Source organism: Drosophila innubila (assembly GCF_004354385.1).
Source record: "Drosophila innubila isolate TH190305 chromosome 2R unlocalized genomic scaffold, UK_Dinn_1.0 1_C_2R, whole genome shotgun sequence".
NCBI classification, from domain to species: domain Eukaryota; kingdom Metazoa; phylum Arthropoda; class Insecta; order Diptera; family Drosophilidae; genus Drosophila; species Drosophila innubila.
The window spans coordinates 16549609-16567439 of record NW_022995374.1 but is presented as its reverse complement, the minus strand read 5'-3'; the positions used below and the strand labels follow the sequence as shown (position 1 = coordinate 16567439).

The window sequence follows — 17831 nt, the reverse complement described above, 5'->3', positions numbered from 1 at the left end:
ATTTATCAATAATCAAATGACACACTTAATTTTGTTGAATAAGTCATTTGATCATATAGGATTTCAAGCTCCTATAAAAATATGAGTCACATGCAAAGTTAAGTATTGTTTTTTCTTCAAAATTGATGTGGCATCATAAAAGCTGCTTGAACCTTTAAAAACAATATCGCAGAATTTTTCCAGCTTTAAGGTGAGAGTTATTTTGATAAGTAAATAATTTTTCAAACTTAATATTTTATCCTAATTGAAGGCCCAAATCTTGCTAAAATTAAATACTTACTTATTTATGTTTGCAACACGAGATCGAAATGAAATTTGTTTTATTATTTTATATAAAAACTAATTTATTCGCTTATTACTTAAACAATAATAATAATAATGACAATAAAAATACAATATTTGTTTTACAAAATAATACTTGTCGCTTGGTTGCAGTTACTTTTCACTCTGTTCATTTTTAAAATGGCCAACAACATTTTTTTGTGCAACCACCAAGTGAACAACTCAGTTTAGTTATGAAGTTAGAAAATGATATAGAGATAGAGATACAATACTTGATCGATTTGCGAATTGTGCGAATTTTGATAGATTGATAATGCTATATAATAGCTAAGATTTTGACTAGAACTAGATGATGTACTTATATAATTGTTTTTAATAGGCTAGTTAATGCATTTCGTACTGATCGGTAAGCGTTTCTCGATTGCAGCCCGTGCTCGAAGCAAAGCGTTTGCATCTTTGGCTTGGTGCAATATTTTTCTCATTTGTTTATTGTTTTGTTTTTGGTTATTTTTTTTTCTGCATTTGGTTTTCTTCTTTTTGGTTTGTTTCTTAGGCTACAAAAATACCTTTTCCATACATAATATGAGGCTTCAATGCGGGCATAACTCTAACTATGCACGTTACGTACCTATATTTATATGTGTGTCTGTATATATTTATATATACAAATATATATATAATCTATATGTATATAGATGTATATGTAAATGTATATGTATATATGTGAATGCATGTATAAATAGAATTTGGTTAATCTCAATAATATCTATATCTATATATCTGTATAAAGCCACTTTGATGCGTCGTTCACCAGCGATTCATGTAGAACTGATTGATGCCCATCACATGCTTCTCCTCGTGATACTTTTGCAGGATATGTGTGATGACCGAGGTGGTGTCATTATCGCCGCGCCACACGCGTATCGCATTCTCATTTTCCAGTATGGCCAAAAAGGCTAAATGAATATTAAAGTAGAAATAAATATTAAAATTTGATTAATTAAAGGGTTTTACAAGTTGTCGAGCAAACTACAAATATTCTATATTCTTAGTAATTCAAAGAGGGAGTAATAAATACTTTAAACTGAGCTTATCTCATTGATCAACATATTCAAAATAGAAATGAAACCTACCCAAAAAGGTCTTTGGATTGCTAAGCGTTAGTTGGACTTGCGGCATTTCGAGTATAACTTTCAATATAGGTGAATCTGGAGCAAGTCCCTCGCGCAGTTCAATAACGCTGGCCGATCGATTCTCGCAGAGCCAATCGCAGGCGGAGGCCTTGTTGTTGCCGGTCTTCTTGAGTGCCGAGATGACGGCATTCTCCTCAAATCCCATCTCAGTTAGCGATACAATGAGTTCTTCATTCGGCGGTGAGTCGCGATGGCTGTAAATCCGCACGATCTGCATTAGAGCAGCGGTGTTCTCAATGGTTTCCTACGGGAAAAATGGGTTTTATATAAGTATAGAAATGTCTAAGGAGTATGCATATCAGAGTTACATTATTAGTCACAATTGTTGATGGTGATATGGATGAGAGGCTGCGCTGCAAATGCATCACTGGCGGTTGCTGTGGATCCTCCTCCCGTTGATTTTGGATGAGCCACTCCAATGTGGTTGAGTATACGCCATTGTTTGATCTCAGCGCTTGGTCGGCCACCTCACGAGTGAAACCCATGTCAACCAGACACTGCAGCGTGTCCGCCTGGTGATTACGTCGATTGACCAAACGCTGCTTTAGCATTGAAATCAGACGTGGTGCAAATGGACCAGCGCCAATAATTGCTGCCGAGGCCTGAGCCAACGAAATGAGAACCTTACGCACATCGTATTGAATCTGAAACAAGAAACACGGATAAGCAACGCATTAATAGCGATGGAACACACTCACATTTGACTGCTGGAAGATCTCGTTGATGTCGATAATGGGCAGCATGTTGGTGTTGTTGTGCACAAAGCGGGTGGCGCTCTCGAGCAGGGCATCATTCGGTCCGGGCACCTCACGGGTGCGCGTCACTGTCTGCGGCAGCGTATTCCGGCGGGGTGACAATATGAACGTCTCATTGTGGCGCACACGCAATTGGGCGAGTGTCTGGGATTCATTGAGTTCGTTGCCAAAGTATTCGGCACGATAGAGACGATAACGTGGATTCAAATGGCGCACATCAGGCGCAAACAGTTGAATGGACTCCGGATCATCGCTTAGCTCCAGGATAACCTCGCTCTTTAAATCATTGAGACGTTTGTTCATGTCCGTCTTGAAGACGAGCACACGGGAACTGGGACAGATGACACGGACGGTGATGGTCTCACCCACCTTGGCCACATCCGGTTCCGCCACAACTGTAGACGATGTTGTCGCGAGTCTTGTATGATTTTTACTGTCAATAGATATAGTTATTATGGTATAGTTGGACACAGACGGAGATTACTCACCGAAGAAACAAACTGCGCAGTTTTTGCATAGTTTGTTTTGATATTTCCAGTTAATTGATTGGGGGATGTGATTTGGGGTTGCGTTAATCCAACGGAGAATTTCGATACATAAAACTTGTTTACAATATAGAAATACACTTGGCAACTTACGCATTCGCCTGCTCCGTCTGCTTCCTTGCCGATTCCTGCTGCAACTGCAGCTCCAACTGGATGCGTCGCCTCCTCGCCGGCGACGGTGTCCGCAACACACAGTTGCCTCCGCCGACACCGCCATCCGTTTGCGTTTCCATTTCCGTGGTATGCACCTGCACCAGGGACAGCGAACCGGAGGCACCGCTGCCCAGACTAAGGCTGCTCTCGGCATCGCTGCCGCTGCCGCTGTTCGCTGTGTGGGCAGCGCTGCTGCTGCGGGGACTGTGATTGGAATTTGTTTGAGTTTCGGTGCCGCGGTGCTTGTTGCGCGCCAGCCACTTTGCGCGCTTCTCGTTGAACTTCTCGCGCATCCAGGGTATCATGATGTGGCTGCCATTAGTCGCCTTCAATGCGTTTTACATTGTGTTTCAGTTTTTGCACAGTTTTTCAATTCCCATAAATACAAATACGACGCACAGCTGTTTGCAGCGTTGCCAGATCTGTGGCACTCTTGTGGAACTCATTGTACAGTGCTAATTTTTCAGGTTTTCAGAAAATTTAATTACAGAAACTAAGAAAATATTAAAAGCCAAATATAATAAAACATTTAAAACGCTAATAAGATAAAGACTTAATTTAACTTGTGCGTGGCGCCAAAAAAAATAAATTAGCGATAGCTGACAAGTATTATCGATATAATTACTTTGTATATCGATATTAGCCATCGCTTAGATTATGTGGATTGTATTTTGCTACCTGCAGCGCATTTGTGTGAATGGTAAATGAGTTTCTAGCACTGATTTTTAAATTTTAGATAAAAATATAAAAAATCTACCAAAGTCCAGCAAAAATTCTGCAAAAATTTAAATAATTCTAGCTTCAAAATTGAGAAAAATTAAAAGGTATTTATTTATTAAGTTACCATTTTGGTATTATACCCAAAACGGTACCAGTTGCCAGATCGGATACATTTGAGGGCTGGCAGCCTCTAAACTGTTAGCACATAAGTTCACTCGGTCATTTTTGCGTCGTGAACTAAATCAGTCGCTTAGTTCATTATTCAGTTGGTCAGTTGCAATCCCATTGTGGGCTAGCTATACATATTTGTATAAAATGCTATAATAATATGCAGAGCATTAAATTTCAACTGACCAACTACAAAATGACCTATATTCTTCATCTATGACTGATTAAGTTCACTCGCTCATTTCAATGGCCCGTTCATTTGAACTTTTGCAGAACGAACCGACACAACTCTATTCTCTTCTACTATCCACACACATTCGTATCGGTCGTTGCGGTTCTTGGAATATTAATTTGTAGAACGCGCAAATCAAGCTGTGAAACGGAAACCGAAAATGTCGAATACACACTAAAACCCCGACGCAATTTCATCAATGCAGCGTGCGCATCCGTCATATGTATAAGTAAATTAAATGAAAAGTGAATTTTGTTTTGCATGGCGTGCGTCAGTCAGCAAGCGAGTCCAAGTCACGTAGCATAAAAAGCGAAACAGGCAAGGGCCAGAGAAAAAGAAAAGTTACATGTGGGTATTAGAAGCGAATATGATGTGAAAGAAATGGGCATGAAGAAGACAACGCGCGACAACGAAAGCGACGAATAAAACACACAACAAATACAAAAGTGCAAGAGGAAAAAAGAAGCCGGAACGACGACACAAATGAATGGGAATCAACATTTGTACGCTGCCAAACTACATACATACATACATGCATATATGCACACATGCATACAAAACACACGCATACACTTGCGCCAACAGCACCACAACCACCATTGCAACTAACACACTACAACACAGCAACAACAACAAGAAGATCAACATACGCAAAACGAAACTTCAATTGATTTGAAACCGAAAACTTAAGTTTAGCCGAACTACAAAACAACAAGAGCAACAACAACAAGAAGAAGCGCAGGTAAGCAGCAATAAACATAAATTGCTAGCACCAAAATGGTATATAAAGAGTTCTTTTCGCTTCAAGCAGCGCAATTTGTTTGTATACGCCGTTCATGCGTGTGCTCCTGTGTGCGTGAGTTTTTTTTTTATCTTCTCTTTTCGTATGACTGTGTCTGTGTGGGTGTATGTGTGGGTGTCTATCCGATTTGTGATTCCGTTTTGATACGCTTTTACTGTTGCTCTTTCTTTGTTTATGTTTGTAACGCGTCGACAATTAGCTTGCACTTTTACCACAATCAAAAACAAAATTTCTACGCATTTGTTTATATGACCAAGAACAACAACAAAACGGTCCAGGTGACAGTGTTGTCGCCCACGATTCTTGCGGCTAGTTATAGCTATTTTTGACTTTAGAATTTTTTTTCTGGGATTTATTAAATTTTTGTTATTTAACGTTGACTAAAAAACTAAATAAATTGGGCTTAAATACAATTATGAAATAGGTATTTCATGTAACATTAAAAAATATCATAGTAATTTCTAATTCAAATTTTTAAATGACTTATAAATTTTATTCATTTATATTATAAATTTGCGTGCATTTAGCTTATTTTAATTATCCAAAAGTCGCAGCACTGCTAGAATTTGTTAACGCTGTCTTCGCTTTGTGCTTTCATTTTGTTTGTTTATATTATTTTTTATGGTCAAATATCTTATCGTCAATTGCATTTTGTCGAGTCGGCGGCATTGAGAAAGAAGCGATAAATTTCGAAAAGTTCAAAATGTCGGAAGTATTTTGATTGGCAGCGATTTTTTTTGCACATGAAAAGAAAAAACAAAACTAATCAAATATATATATTTTTTAAATATTTCAATTGCAGCATTTTAGTATTGTGCGCAACATATGTAATTCCATTTATTGCTACCACAAGTGGCAGCAACAACAACCACAGCAAAACCAACAACAATAATAACAACAATAATAACAACAAGAAGAACAACAGGCAACTTTAATATTAAGATATTAATAACCAACTATTTGTAAGACTAGTTAGGTGAGTAATAACTATCAGCTATCTAGCATAAAAACAATTAAATAATAATTTATTTGTATTTTTAGTAATTATACTTAGAGACAACATGTGGAATTCCGAACCAACACATCGCCAGCAGCAGCAGCAACAACAATATAATGGCAACTCTACCTCGGTCGGACAGCCTGCAAAACAATTGGGCATGACATCGGCCATCAGCTTGGCCGAGCCGCGGGCAGAGGATCTGCAGCGTACAGGGGAGCTGAGCAAATCCCTGGAGCCATACAATGTGTTTGAGAGCCAGGATGAGCTCAATCATCGCATGGAAATATTGGCCAAGTTAAATACACTTGTCAAGCAATGGGTCAAAGAGATATCCGTTAGCAAGAATATGCCCGAGGCAGCTGCCGAGAAGCTGGGCGGCAAGATCTATACATTTGGGTCGTATCGACTGGGTGTGCACCATAAGGGTGCTGATATTGATGCTCTGTGTGTGGCGCCACGCAACATTGAGCGCACCGATTATTTTCAGAGCTTTTTCGAGGTGCTCAAGAAGCAGCCAGAGGTCACCGAATGCCGTTCGGTGGAGGAGGCATTTGTGCCGGTTATCAAAATGAATTTTGATGGCATTGAGATTGATTTACTATTTGCACGTCTATCGCTCAAAGAAATCCCCGATGATTTCGATCTGCGCGACGATAATCTGCTCAAGAATCTCGATCCGCGTTCAGTACGCAGCCTCAACGGTTGCCGTGTCACTGACGAGATTCTCGCCCTGGTGCCCAATATTGAGAACTTTCGCCTGGCACTGCGCACCATTAAATTGTGGGCCAAGAGTAAGTACTGCAATCCAAATATAAGATACTTATATATGCATGGTTTATATGGATATATTATTATTACAGAGCATGGCATCTATTCGAATTCTTTGGGCTATTTTGGCGGTGTCACTTGGGCAATGTTGGTGGCACGCACTTGCCAACTTTATCCAAATGCTGCTGCCGCCACGCTGGTGCACAAGTTCTTTTTGGTATTCTCGCGCTGGAAGTGGCCCAATCCGGTATTGCTCAAGCATCCGGATAATGTAAATCTACGATTTCAGGTATGTTAGAATATTCCCAAATAAAGGGTATATAAGTATATTTATTAATATATTTATTTGTAACTATGCAGGTCTGGGATCCTCGTGTGAATGCCTCGGATCGGTATCATTTGATGCCAATTATAACGCCCGCATATCCACAACAGAACTCCACATTCAATGTGTCTGAGTCAACAAAGAAGGTCATATTGACCGAGTTTAATCGCGGCATGAGTATCACGGATGAGATCATGCTGGGACGTGTCAGCTGGGATCGCCTCTTTGAGGCGCCCAGTTTCTTTTATAGATATCGTCATTTTATTGTGCTGCTGGTCAACTCCCAGACAGCTGACGATCACTTGGAATGGTGCGGTCTCGTTGAGTCCAAGGTGCGTCTGCTCATTGGCAATTTGGAGCGTAATCCTCACATTGCCCTTGCCCATGTCAATCCGAAATGCTTTGAGCTGAAGAAGGGCGTCAGCGCCAACAACTCACAGAACAACAGCGGCAACGAGGATGAACTGAAACAGCAGCAGCAACAACAACAGCAGCAATCCTCAGTTACCACATCGCCGTTCTGTTCACTTTGGTTTATTGGCCTCGAGTTTGAGCGTTCCGAAAACCTCAACATTGACCTCACCGAGAGCATACAAAACTTTACAGAGCATGTCATCATGCATGGCGTAAGTAACATTAATCAGCAATCAAATGAATGTATAGTTTAATATCATTAATTTATCGCAGGTGAACATTAAAATGCTGAAGGAGGGCATGGGTATCGATGCCCGTCATGTGAAGCGCAAACAGTTGTCGCTTTACTTGGACGCAGACTTTCTCAAACGCGAGCGCAAGTCCATGGAGAGTCACAACAACTTTAACACCACACTGTTGGCCAATCGCAAGCGTCTCTCCACGGAACTGGCGCAATCGCAGGATCCGTTGCCGCCGGGACAACAAGCAGCAGCTGGCGGCAATCGTGGACGCGAAAGTAGCGCCAAGGTGCATCGACTAAGTGAATCGGTAAGTTACTTGATCGAAACGCAATACTGAAATATTGTCAGCTAACTTGGGTTCTTATTTTGTGCAGCTCACTGAGGACAATTCAAATGCCTCCAGCGATATGGGCGGTACGACGCCCAGCACGCCCACAGCAGCGCAAATGAATGCGCCCAGTTTCAAGGCAACGGGCAAGAATGGCGCCGATGGCATGGACAGCACAGAGCAGGCAGTGCCAGTGTTGCCGCATAACAATGGTAGCAGCAACAACAATGGCAACAGCAGCAACAATAATAACAACAACAACACAGCTACAGCTGAGGTGGCCTGCTCGTGACAACCGCCAATGCCACAAGCACAGCAGCAGCAGCAACAACAACAGCAGACAGCACCGCCGCCACCGTCACCGTCTCCACATCATCATCATCATAAGTTTCGCAAGAACAACAATGCGGCAGCAGCTGCTGCATCCAATAGCATTTTTAACCAACGTTCAATACTGCATGCGGCTTCGAGTCTAACGGCCGCTCTAAGCATAACCGGACACAAGCGCAAGCAGACAGCAACAACAACTACAACCACAGCAACATCATCATCCCCAGGAGCGGCAGCAACAACACTTGCTGCTTCCAACAGCAACATTAATAAAAATGGCAACAGCAGCATTGTCGGTGGCGGCAACAACACAACCATATGCTATTACATAGATGACGATGATGACAACAACCAAGAGCAACCACCTACGCAAAAACCACAGAAGCAGCAGCAACAACAATCACATGCTGCTGCCAGAGCCAACATGCCAACAGCAACAACATCGGCAACAACAGCAGCCGCAGCAGCGGCCACGACAATTTCTTGTAAGTCATTTAAATGTCCTTCATTTATTCTATTTTTCATTTGTGAGACTGTTCTATGTATAAACTATCAACTATTTCTACGCTTATCTACAATATTTACTTTTAAATTTATCTATAAGTTATAAAAACAACAACTTGATACCTGAAAATCTAAATTTTCCAAGAACAAACCATTTTTACAATAAATAAATTTGAAAAAAAAAATACAAAAAATAAAACGATTACAACTTTTGGTATTTTTATTTAATGATATTTCAATATTCAAAACAAATTTAACAGGTATTTTTTAGTATTTCTAAATTTTAAGCATTATAAAGTTTCTTACAAGCCAAAACGATTAAAAAAAGTGTAAAAAATAAATGACATAATAAAATGTAAACATTTTACTTAAAATCTCCAAATCTAAATTGTATATTCTAAATATCTATCAAAATCAGAAATCACATTTGATGCTAATTAATTGAAATATAAAAACTTATATAAATATCTCTTCTTGTTTATTTACAGTGTAAAAAGCTATTACATATACCATTAAGGCTTAGTTTTGATAGTTAACCTACCTATTGATTTCCTTTTGGCATTGATGCCTCCAACAGAATGGAAGCCCCTATATTTTATACAAAACGGTTAGTATTAGTTTATATTATATGAATTAAAATATGAATTTGTATTTTTAATATTTCTAATGCAATATTTCCCTTGTAGGTTTCCATTTTAGCCTGCAAAGTTTTGTTTTACTTTTAATCCTTCAACGAAAATGCGTTGATATATTCAATACATACCATAGAAAGAGGACAACATGAAAAAACAACATCCAACAACTACATGACTAAAAGCGAGATATAACTTTTTGATCGCCAGAAGAAAGCATTTCGCTAACATTTGTCTTAATGTTTTCTCCCAAATAATACTGTTGTACATCTTTTTTACTTCCCACAGCTGGTATGAGAAGAATGCGTGAAAGAAAAGGAGAAAGAAAGTAAGAGTAATGGTGAGAGTGCTGATGGCAGATGACAACAAAATGAATGAAACAAAACAACAAATGCAACTGCAACATGAAAAAGATCTACTTATGAATTTTAGAATCTATTTCTATCTTTTTTAATTTCATCTTGTTTTCAATATATGTTTTCTTCTTCTTCTAGTTGTACGCTGAAAATTTGAAACAATTATGTTCGTTTTTCTAAGAAAAGATAACTGAAAAAAGGTAATAACAAAAAAATATATAATTGAAATGAAGATATTGATTTAATTTTACCAAATAAACAAAAAATAAAAAAAATTCATGGCGAAAGCTGAAAACAAATTACTGCGTTTTTATTTCCAATGGTGTGCGGGTTTGGGTTTATTAGCATATTTAATTTACAGAAACCATAAGATGTTACTCGTATTTGGAATCCTGAATATTCATTTATTTGGAAAATAGAAAATAAAATATTCGTATTAATTAAGAATGGAATCTATAGTGCATTTTGAGCTTCGACAACAAGAAAAAAGACTGATTATTATTAGTTTAATTATAATTCTAAGAATACTTTTAGTAATGTTTTGCAGTTAAAGTTTAAGTTTGAACTAAATGAAGAATTTACTTAAGAAAACATACTTTTAAATTCAGTATGGCTGATTTTTTATTAGAATGAAAGCCGATCATACTTCTATTTAGAACCTGTTTCCATTATAAATGGTTGAAACATGGACATTTGTCAATTAAATGAAACAGTACTGAAATTCACAATGCAATTTCGGAAAAAAAACAAATTGATCACCTGACTAATTCTTAATTATTTGTAATAATGATAAGTATCTTTCAGGAGATATTTACAGCTTGTATAAAGATTCTTACTTTAAAACAGGAGTACAACTCAGTTCACTATTTCTAAATAAAACTATTTACTTGATGAGATGAACGACTTTAGATTGAAAGTGGATTTTTTATTACTATATATCACCTGTATAACACCCGTTCTACTTATTTAGTGCTTTGAGAAACAGATACTCCTATTAAAACTATTACTAGACATATAATTTCAGAAAAAATGTTAGATTAGCTAAAGTCTTGTCAAAAAATGAAATTTATTTAGATTCATTATCAGTTGTTTTATAGAATAAAATGGTATACATTTTAAAAAGGCTGTTTATAAATGAATTGTTATATTAAGTTAAAAAGGAGTTACAAATCACAATTAAATTATTATATCATATAATATATAATTTACATAGTTAATTTATTAAACAAGTTAATAGCCGAAAAAAAGCTGAAATGTGATACAAACATACATATTCCATCAAAATGGAATGTAGCTGCGATTTAAAATAAATAAGATATCATTTATTTAGACCGGTTATCGATCTTTTGAATAGAAAAATTTAAAGTAGATACAAATCATTTCTTTTAATGTTTTAAAAGAGGATCATTGCATAAACTGTTTAAAATTGGTTTAAGATTTCAAACGGCTCAATACCACTAGGAATAAATTATGGAATTACGATACTAAAAGAAAATAGCGAAGCCAGCTGATGAATAAACTTATAAGGCAGCTCAGGTTGAGAAATTGTCGAGAAAATATGTACTTAAATATTGAAATGTATTTTAATGGCAGTTTATTATAAAACGGAATCATTGGATAAACTGTATAATTATTGGTTAAGATGTCAAACCGCTTAACACTTCCAGGGACTGTATATAGTAGAATTTTAGTACCACTACTTATAAATAGCAAACCAGCTGCTTAAAGAACTTAAAGTGAACAACTGCTTGGATTTTATGAGGCAGCTCAGCTTGAGAAATTGTTGAGAAAATACTTGAATATTTAAGTGCAGTTTAATGGCAGTTTGGTCAACAGGTGGCCACAACAGCTTCTAAAAGTACAGTCGGCCAACAAGGATCAGGAACCTTGACCAGACTTCAAGGATGCGACAGTAGCCGATCTGTGATCATATACCGCATAGTTGCGTGAAAGTACAGTCAGCTCCTAAGTAACCTTAAAAGCCAGGCCTGAATGATGTTTAACAAGGACGATTGAGGTATTACCCGGACTACTGCGCTTCGGACTAACTGGCCTATTAACCAATCGATCCTCGGGCGATCCTTTTTTGGGAACCTCACCTAAATTGCACTTCTGCGAATTTACCTATGCGCGACACAGCTGCGCGTTTTTACCCGAAATATATTTAATCCGTTTATGGCCACGGATTAAGTTGCAAAATTTTCACGATGGCTCACGCGAATTCCGTGGAAAGCGCCGAGGTGCGCAGGTAACATACGCTAATCCACCCGAACTGTAATCCCAGGTAAGCTAGACTTTTGGGTATATAAGATCGGCAGTCTGACAGCAAGATCATCAGTCAACAGTGCAGTGTCAGTGTATAAGGATCTCTCATCCTTAAGAGCAAAAATATAAACTATTATATGGTAAACTTTGCTTAGTTTTGCCAACTTATTTGCATCACTGGGTGAAGTTTGTCGTATAATCCCAAGGTAGCAGCGAGAACGAAAAGAAAGTGAACAGAATTCTTGGCTCTGCTTTTGGGATGCATTTTGTGCAGTTATGTTCGATTTAATAACCACATCACTGGGCAAAGTGTGTCTCAAAATTCCAGCTAAATGGTAACAACAATTCAAGTGCGTGAGTGCTCAAGTGTGCACAACTCAAGTATTTTAAAATTAAATGGCGATTGTCGGTATGGTCGCTTTCTTAGCAGCATCGGCAAAGTGACTAGACCGAACACTCGTGCTATAATTTTAAAATGTTCAACATGCTTTCATAACATTAAGGTACTATCTATATCTAGTTGAATATATATAGAGGTTGCAATTAGTTTCTTTGGTCGTCCAGCCTTAGGTGACTTCTCTGCTCATAAAGCTAGACAACCATTGAAGTTCGTTGTATCATAAGCAGCGTTACAAATAATAACTATATTCAAAGTTCCTTAAAATTGTATATTGTCAAATGGGTCATTCGCTAAAAGGAACGATCGTTGTGATATGCGTTCAACTCACCGTTACATATCACAGTGATTTTCCTTTATAGCGAGTGAATACTCCCAAAATTCAACAATTTACATTATTGCTCATGTAAAGTTTAAGTTTTATGTTTAACGCCTTTAAAGTAGAGAGAATAGACGCTGTGTTGTATGTACTACGTATTGTCTATATCACAGTGGCTGTTCTTTTTGTACCTAAAGTGCAGTACAACTTTAAATAATAATATATGGAATCACTCTCTGTTACCGATTCTTATGTTGTGTTTAACCGCAGGGAACTGTTGCTGCTGATATACTATTTAATCTCATCTATATCACAGTGGCTGTTCTTTTTGGTTGCTCGACAATTATCAACAATCTCTACATTTTAGTGTTATTTATATTTTGTAAATTGTCTAAAAGGAAGGGAACTCTCGCTGTTGATGTATTCAATTTTTTAACAATTTATATCACAGTGGCTGTTCTTTTTTGTTTAACAATGTTTCAACGATATCTACACCTATAAAGAATTTAAAAACTAAAAAACTAATAATTATATAAAATTATTTAAATATATTAAAAGGTTTAAGAAATTTTAAATAATATAATGATATAAATTATGCATTTCTAGCTTATAACTTAAAAATGGCCAATAATCTTTAATAAATAAATTATTGGTATCTCAAATTATAAGAATCATTTATTTATAATTAAAAAATATTTTTAACATTTTTATGAAAGAAAATTGAAATAAAATACCAAATATATGATTATTACATTAAAATTTCCCATAAGTATGCTACATTTAAGTTTTTCTATTCCATTCGCAAGCTGTGTAATTGGAATTACAGCTGCAGAAAACCACCGCAAAAACGTGGCGCCACGTGTTTTGCCTGGCGAAATGGTAACAAAAAGTAGCAAATGTGTGGCAAGTATGTAGGGCGTGGGGGCGTGGTCATGCGAATTGACATTCATTGACAGCCTCCACCTAGCTGAATAACAAGCACACAAACTAAGTATTAAGGCTAAAATAACTGCCAATAGCGTTGCCATTGTTGCTGCCACAAAGCATGCCACATTGTAGCTGGCTAACGGAATGGGAAAAGGAAACTAAACGCCGGAAGTGCGAATAAAATGTTTTTTCAGTTGGAAAAAAAAATACAAAGCCCAACGCTCTTTTGAAAGCAAACTGAAAATGTTCATTACCTCAAGATTAAAAGTTAAGTAATAGTTAACAAACTGTTCAATGGATATTGAGAAGAATACCAAGTTCAAGGATATCTCTTTAAAAAAATGCTGTTGTTTATATAAGATCGATTATCTTTCTGAACAAAATACACGCAATAATATATTCTGATATAATATATATTTAATGATGAATCGTACACTTTCTGGACTGTAGATTTTACTCGTAGTCTGATAATCATACTAAATTTTTGTTATTTACACATAAAAACAATGAAATCTTGAATATCTACTCGTTAACTCGTTTTTAGGGGGAAAGTAATTATTACTTTAGAATCTTTCTTCTTTAAATTGCCCAAGTTCTTATTCAACTTTGCTTGCAAAGCGATACAAATAATTTTCTACTCGTATTTTGTCACGCAGCTCCTTTCGGGAGGTCAGCTCGACGGCGGCATTGGTACCGTTATGATCGTGGAAGAATCCACAATATCTTGCAGGCACAAAAAGTTTAATCTCGCGATTCTTTCTATAGCGCTCCGTAACACTAAGACTACAATGCTTGATGGCAGTAATTTCGGCACGCATGCACTTCCGGCACATATCCTTATCGCCGGCAAAACTGTGAAAGTAATCGCCAACAGGACGCTGGTGACAGATCAGGCATTGAGCCACATTTTTAGGGCCACAGAAGATGGCAACCGCTGGCCAGAGAATGCGGCATGTTCCAAAGGCGGTCTCCATTTTCCAATTTGGATATTTGTTGTGAATCGAATATGTGGATGGGCTATGAATTTATAAATATCTGAATAATTAACTGGAGTATGTAAAATTGAAGGACTTACCCTGGGGTCACAAACTTTGGATCTGGCACCACTTGCCTATCGAAGGTATAGCCAGCACGAAGTTTCCATGGTGGAACCTCATAGGTGCCCATGGCTGGAATCATCTGCTCTCGGACAGCGGGCAGACGAGGCATCTTATTGGCCAGAGCTGAGAAGCCAGCATTGGAGGGATACTGTAAAGGATTGGGAAATATAGAAGAGAACATTACATAATATAGTTTTGTTAATTATGGTTACTGTAAAATAAATTTATTAAATGCACTATGGTTGTCCTAAAGAAAATTGACTGATCTAAATAAATAATAGTTTTTATATAAAAGATTATATACTGACTGGTGACGGCAATTAACAGCAATAACTAGACAAAATTTATACATTGAAATTCAAAGGGAAAGTTTACCGAAAATTACAATTTTCGGTCATCTAAAACGGCAAGAGCTAGAAGGCTAAATTTAAACAGTAATTACATATTTTTTTAATCTTAAGATCTACCTTGAATCCAATGGGCTTTGCACAATCATAGTCAAGTGGACTGGGATGTGGACGTCCCTCCGGCAATTGAGCTCTCATGTAGCTATCCAAAAAGGGGCCAGATGTAGGCATCACCTCACGGTGCATTGTAGTGCCAAATGCGACTTTTGGCATCACCGGCGGATTGACGACATACTCAAAGCCTGCAAAGAATCAAATTACTTGAAATTACTTGGATATTCAAACTTAAAGTAGATTCTAGTTAGAGTGTGACCTAATGCTCTGCAGCGTGTCAAGATCATTCTCGTCTCGGAGCGCTGTCGACGCAGTTGCTCCCGTTCCTGAGCGTTAAGCTGGCGTGCACGCATCGTAGACCACAGTCGCTGCTAAACTGAAGTTTACTATGACGACCTCTGCCTTTGAATGTGGCTGTGAATGTGGCTGTGAATGTGGCTGTGGCTGTGGCACAGAGCACGCATGGCACGCACCTGCCCCATTACCATTTACACCTGCTATCAATAATAATCATCACAATCCGCGTTGTCGGTTTCAAAATCAATATGACAAACTGCCAACCGTGAAATTAGCTAAGCGCCATTTTATTACAACTGACTGCCAAGTCTAGACTGAGTTTTTCCCTCTGAACTTTGACCTAGTTCGATAACTTTCTGGTCTTAATAACTTTCCTATTGTGCAGACTTTGTGGGTCATATAGTGACTGCGATTATAATAACAGTTGGTTGGAAATTGATTTGTAAAGCGTTTATTTAGCTTTCCATCACAAATTGACAAGCATTGAAAAAATACAAACTAAAAATAGAAAACAAAAATATGTATATATTAAGAAAAATTTAGTTGAACAATTTTCAATATACTTTTTTGATGGTTTGGACGCATATTCTTCTTTTAAATCATATGAGAGTAATAATTTCACCAAGAAAAGATAAAGATGAAGATTTGGTTGGCCTATATTAATTATAAAGTTTCTGTTTTGGATTCTCGATCTTTATCCTACAGTACCTATCAAAATAGACACTTAAAAAAACTAGGATCAATCGAGAAAAGTAGACAAAATTCTTTTCTGAATGATATAATCTTAAACTTTAAATGAATATATATAAACAGAAAGAAATAGAGTAAAAAAATTAAATGTATTATAGATAGGATGAGCAGACTGGGATAGAAATATAGGTATAGATCACAAGAGAGTTAAGATCTATAGTAAGACGTCATACAGAGGCAAGTCTTCGACCTAATAAGAGGTTATTGAACAATACTCACCCTCCATAGTATGCACTCAAAATGATTACAGTTTACCAATCTTAGAACCTCTGTTGAAATTACTTAAAATTTACGCAAGTTATATAAACGCGTAACAATCGAAAGTATCGCGATGTCTTGGCTTTTTCAGAAGATGAATAAAACTACAAAATAAACAAATGGAAAATTGTGTGGAATGACAAGCCAGTCGTAGGCATATAAATAAGCATATAAATATTTATAATGTCATAGCAAAATGTACTCATAAATTGTTGGAAAATAGTTGAGAAAACAACATGGCGAATGTGGCATGCAACAGGCCCAGTGGCAACATGAAAGCCAAAAGCCGCAATAATATTGCGTTGCGTTGAAATTCAAATGTTGAGTCGGATATACGAGCCTAAGATACACACGCAAACTTTTAAATGGGCTTTTGAGCAATTTTCCAAGTGGGTTGTTCGCCTGGTGGAAAGTGTGGCTGAGGCATGCAACAACCGCAAAGTGCACACCTACAAAATGGCAGAATGGTGGCATGACATTAATGCCAGTTAACCCCAAACGTTGTCCCCGTCATCGTCATCGTCGTCGTCGTCGTCAGCTGCAGCAATGGCTTTGGCTTTTTTGGCAGAGCTCCGCTCTTGAATCTGGCCCCATCCCGCAACACCGCTCCTTTCTGCAGCTGCCTGGCACTCACGCACATGAATGCTAATGGCGTCGCATGCAACAGGGGCAGAGGCAGAGGCGGAGACAGAGACAGTGGCAGTGGCAGTGGCAGAGACACAGGCCGTTGCTGAGGCAAACGCAATGACAGGCAGCACGCAGAAATGCACAACCGCATTGCAACCACAGCTGCCATCCGATGTCCCAACGATGTCACCACCCATTCACATAAACCACCCACGCACAGTAACCTCACATTAACTTTACAGGATGCATGAAATTAACTTTAAATAAATATTTAATGTTAAAACTATACAAAAGTGACAATTTGGTGAAATGCATAAAAGATTTTTATTTACAGTCAAGTCTTTTTTTTTTTTTTTAACAATTTTCAGTTAAAGTTACCGAAGTTATCTTGCAATCTCCAAGCTCATTTTTTGAATTTTTATTCAAGTCTTGAAGACAGTAATATTTTATTTCAATGATATTCGAATAAATTTTAGCATAAATTGTATATATTTATGTTCTTTTGAATGTACTAAATTTTGAATTTTGTTTTTTTTTTATTTGCTTAAAAATATAAAGTATTTGGCTTTAAATTATATATTTTCTTATAATTTTTCTAAGCTTCACATATTTATTTACCTTTTATATTTTTAAATCCATAAATATATTTAATGAAACTATTTAGATATATTTATAAATTAA

General features: G+C 37.2%; 3 protein-coding genes across 3 annotated transcripts; 1 reads left to right on the top strand and 2 right to left on the bottom strand.

Annotated features, from left to right (window-relative positions):
* Positions 1 to 513: 513 nt before the first annotated feature.
* Positions 514 to 3330, bottom strand: LOC117785331 (ubiquitin-associated domain-containing protein 1). The gene is made up of 6 exons (XM_034623285.1): positions 2869 to 3330; positions 2719 to 2730; positions 2174 to 2663; positions 1784 to 2119; positions 1416 to 1719; positions 514 to 1238 (listed from the first exon to the last, which is right to left on the bottom strand). Exons 1-6 carry the CDS (start codon positions 3231 to 3233, stop codon positions 1090 to 1092), a joined length of 1656 nt encoding a protein of 551 aa, XP_034479176.1. The 5' UTR covers positions 3234 to 3330; the 3' UTR covers positions 514 to 1089.
* Positions 3331 to 4078: 748 nt separating this feature from the next.
* LOC117783441 (poly(A) polymerase beta) lies at positions 4079 to 9964 on the top strand. Its single transcript, XM_034620848.1, is given in 9 exon segments — positions 4079 to 4790; positions 5653 to 5826; positions 5892 to 6641; positions 6711 to 6907; positions 6979 to 7569; positions 7631 to 7906; positions 7974 to 8742; positions 9250 to 9368; positions 9448 to 9964. Coding segments are annotated over 6 exon segments (2568 nt in total). The 5' UTR covers positions 4079 to 4790; positions 5653 to 5826; positions 5892 to 5911; the 3' UTR covers positions 9255 to 9368; positions 9448 to 9964.
* Positions 9965 to 14052: 4088 nt separating this feature from the next.
* Positions 14053 to 16624, bottom strand: LOC117783442. Its single transcript, XM_034620849.1, has 4 exons — positions 16485 to 16624; positions 15225 to 15406; positions 14733 to 14905; positions 14053 to 14674 (listed from the first exon to the last, which is right to left on the bottom strand). Exons 1-4 carry the CDS (start codon positions 16489 to 16491, stop codon positions 14254 to 14256), a joined length of 783 nt encoding a protein of 260 aa, XP_034476740.1. The 5' UTR covers positions 16492 to 16624; the 3' UTR covers positions 14053 to 14253.
* Between the last annotated feature and the right edge of the window lie 1207 nt (positions 16625 to 17831).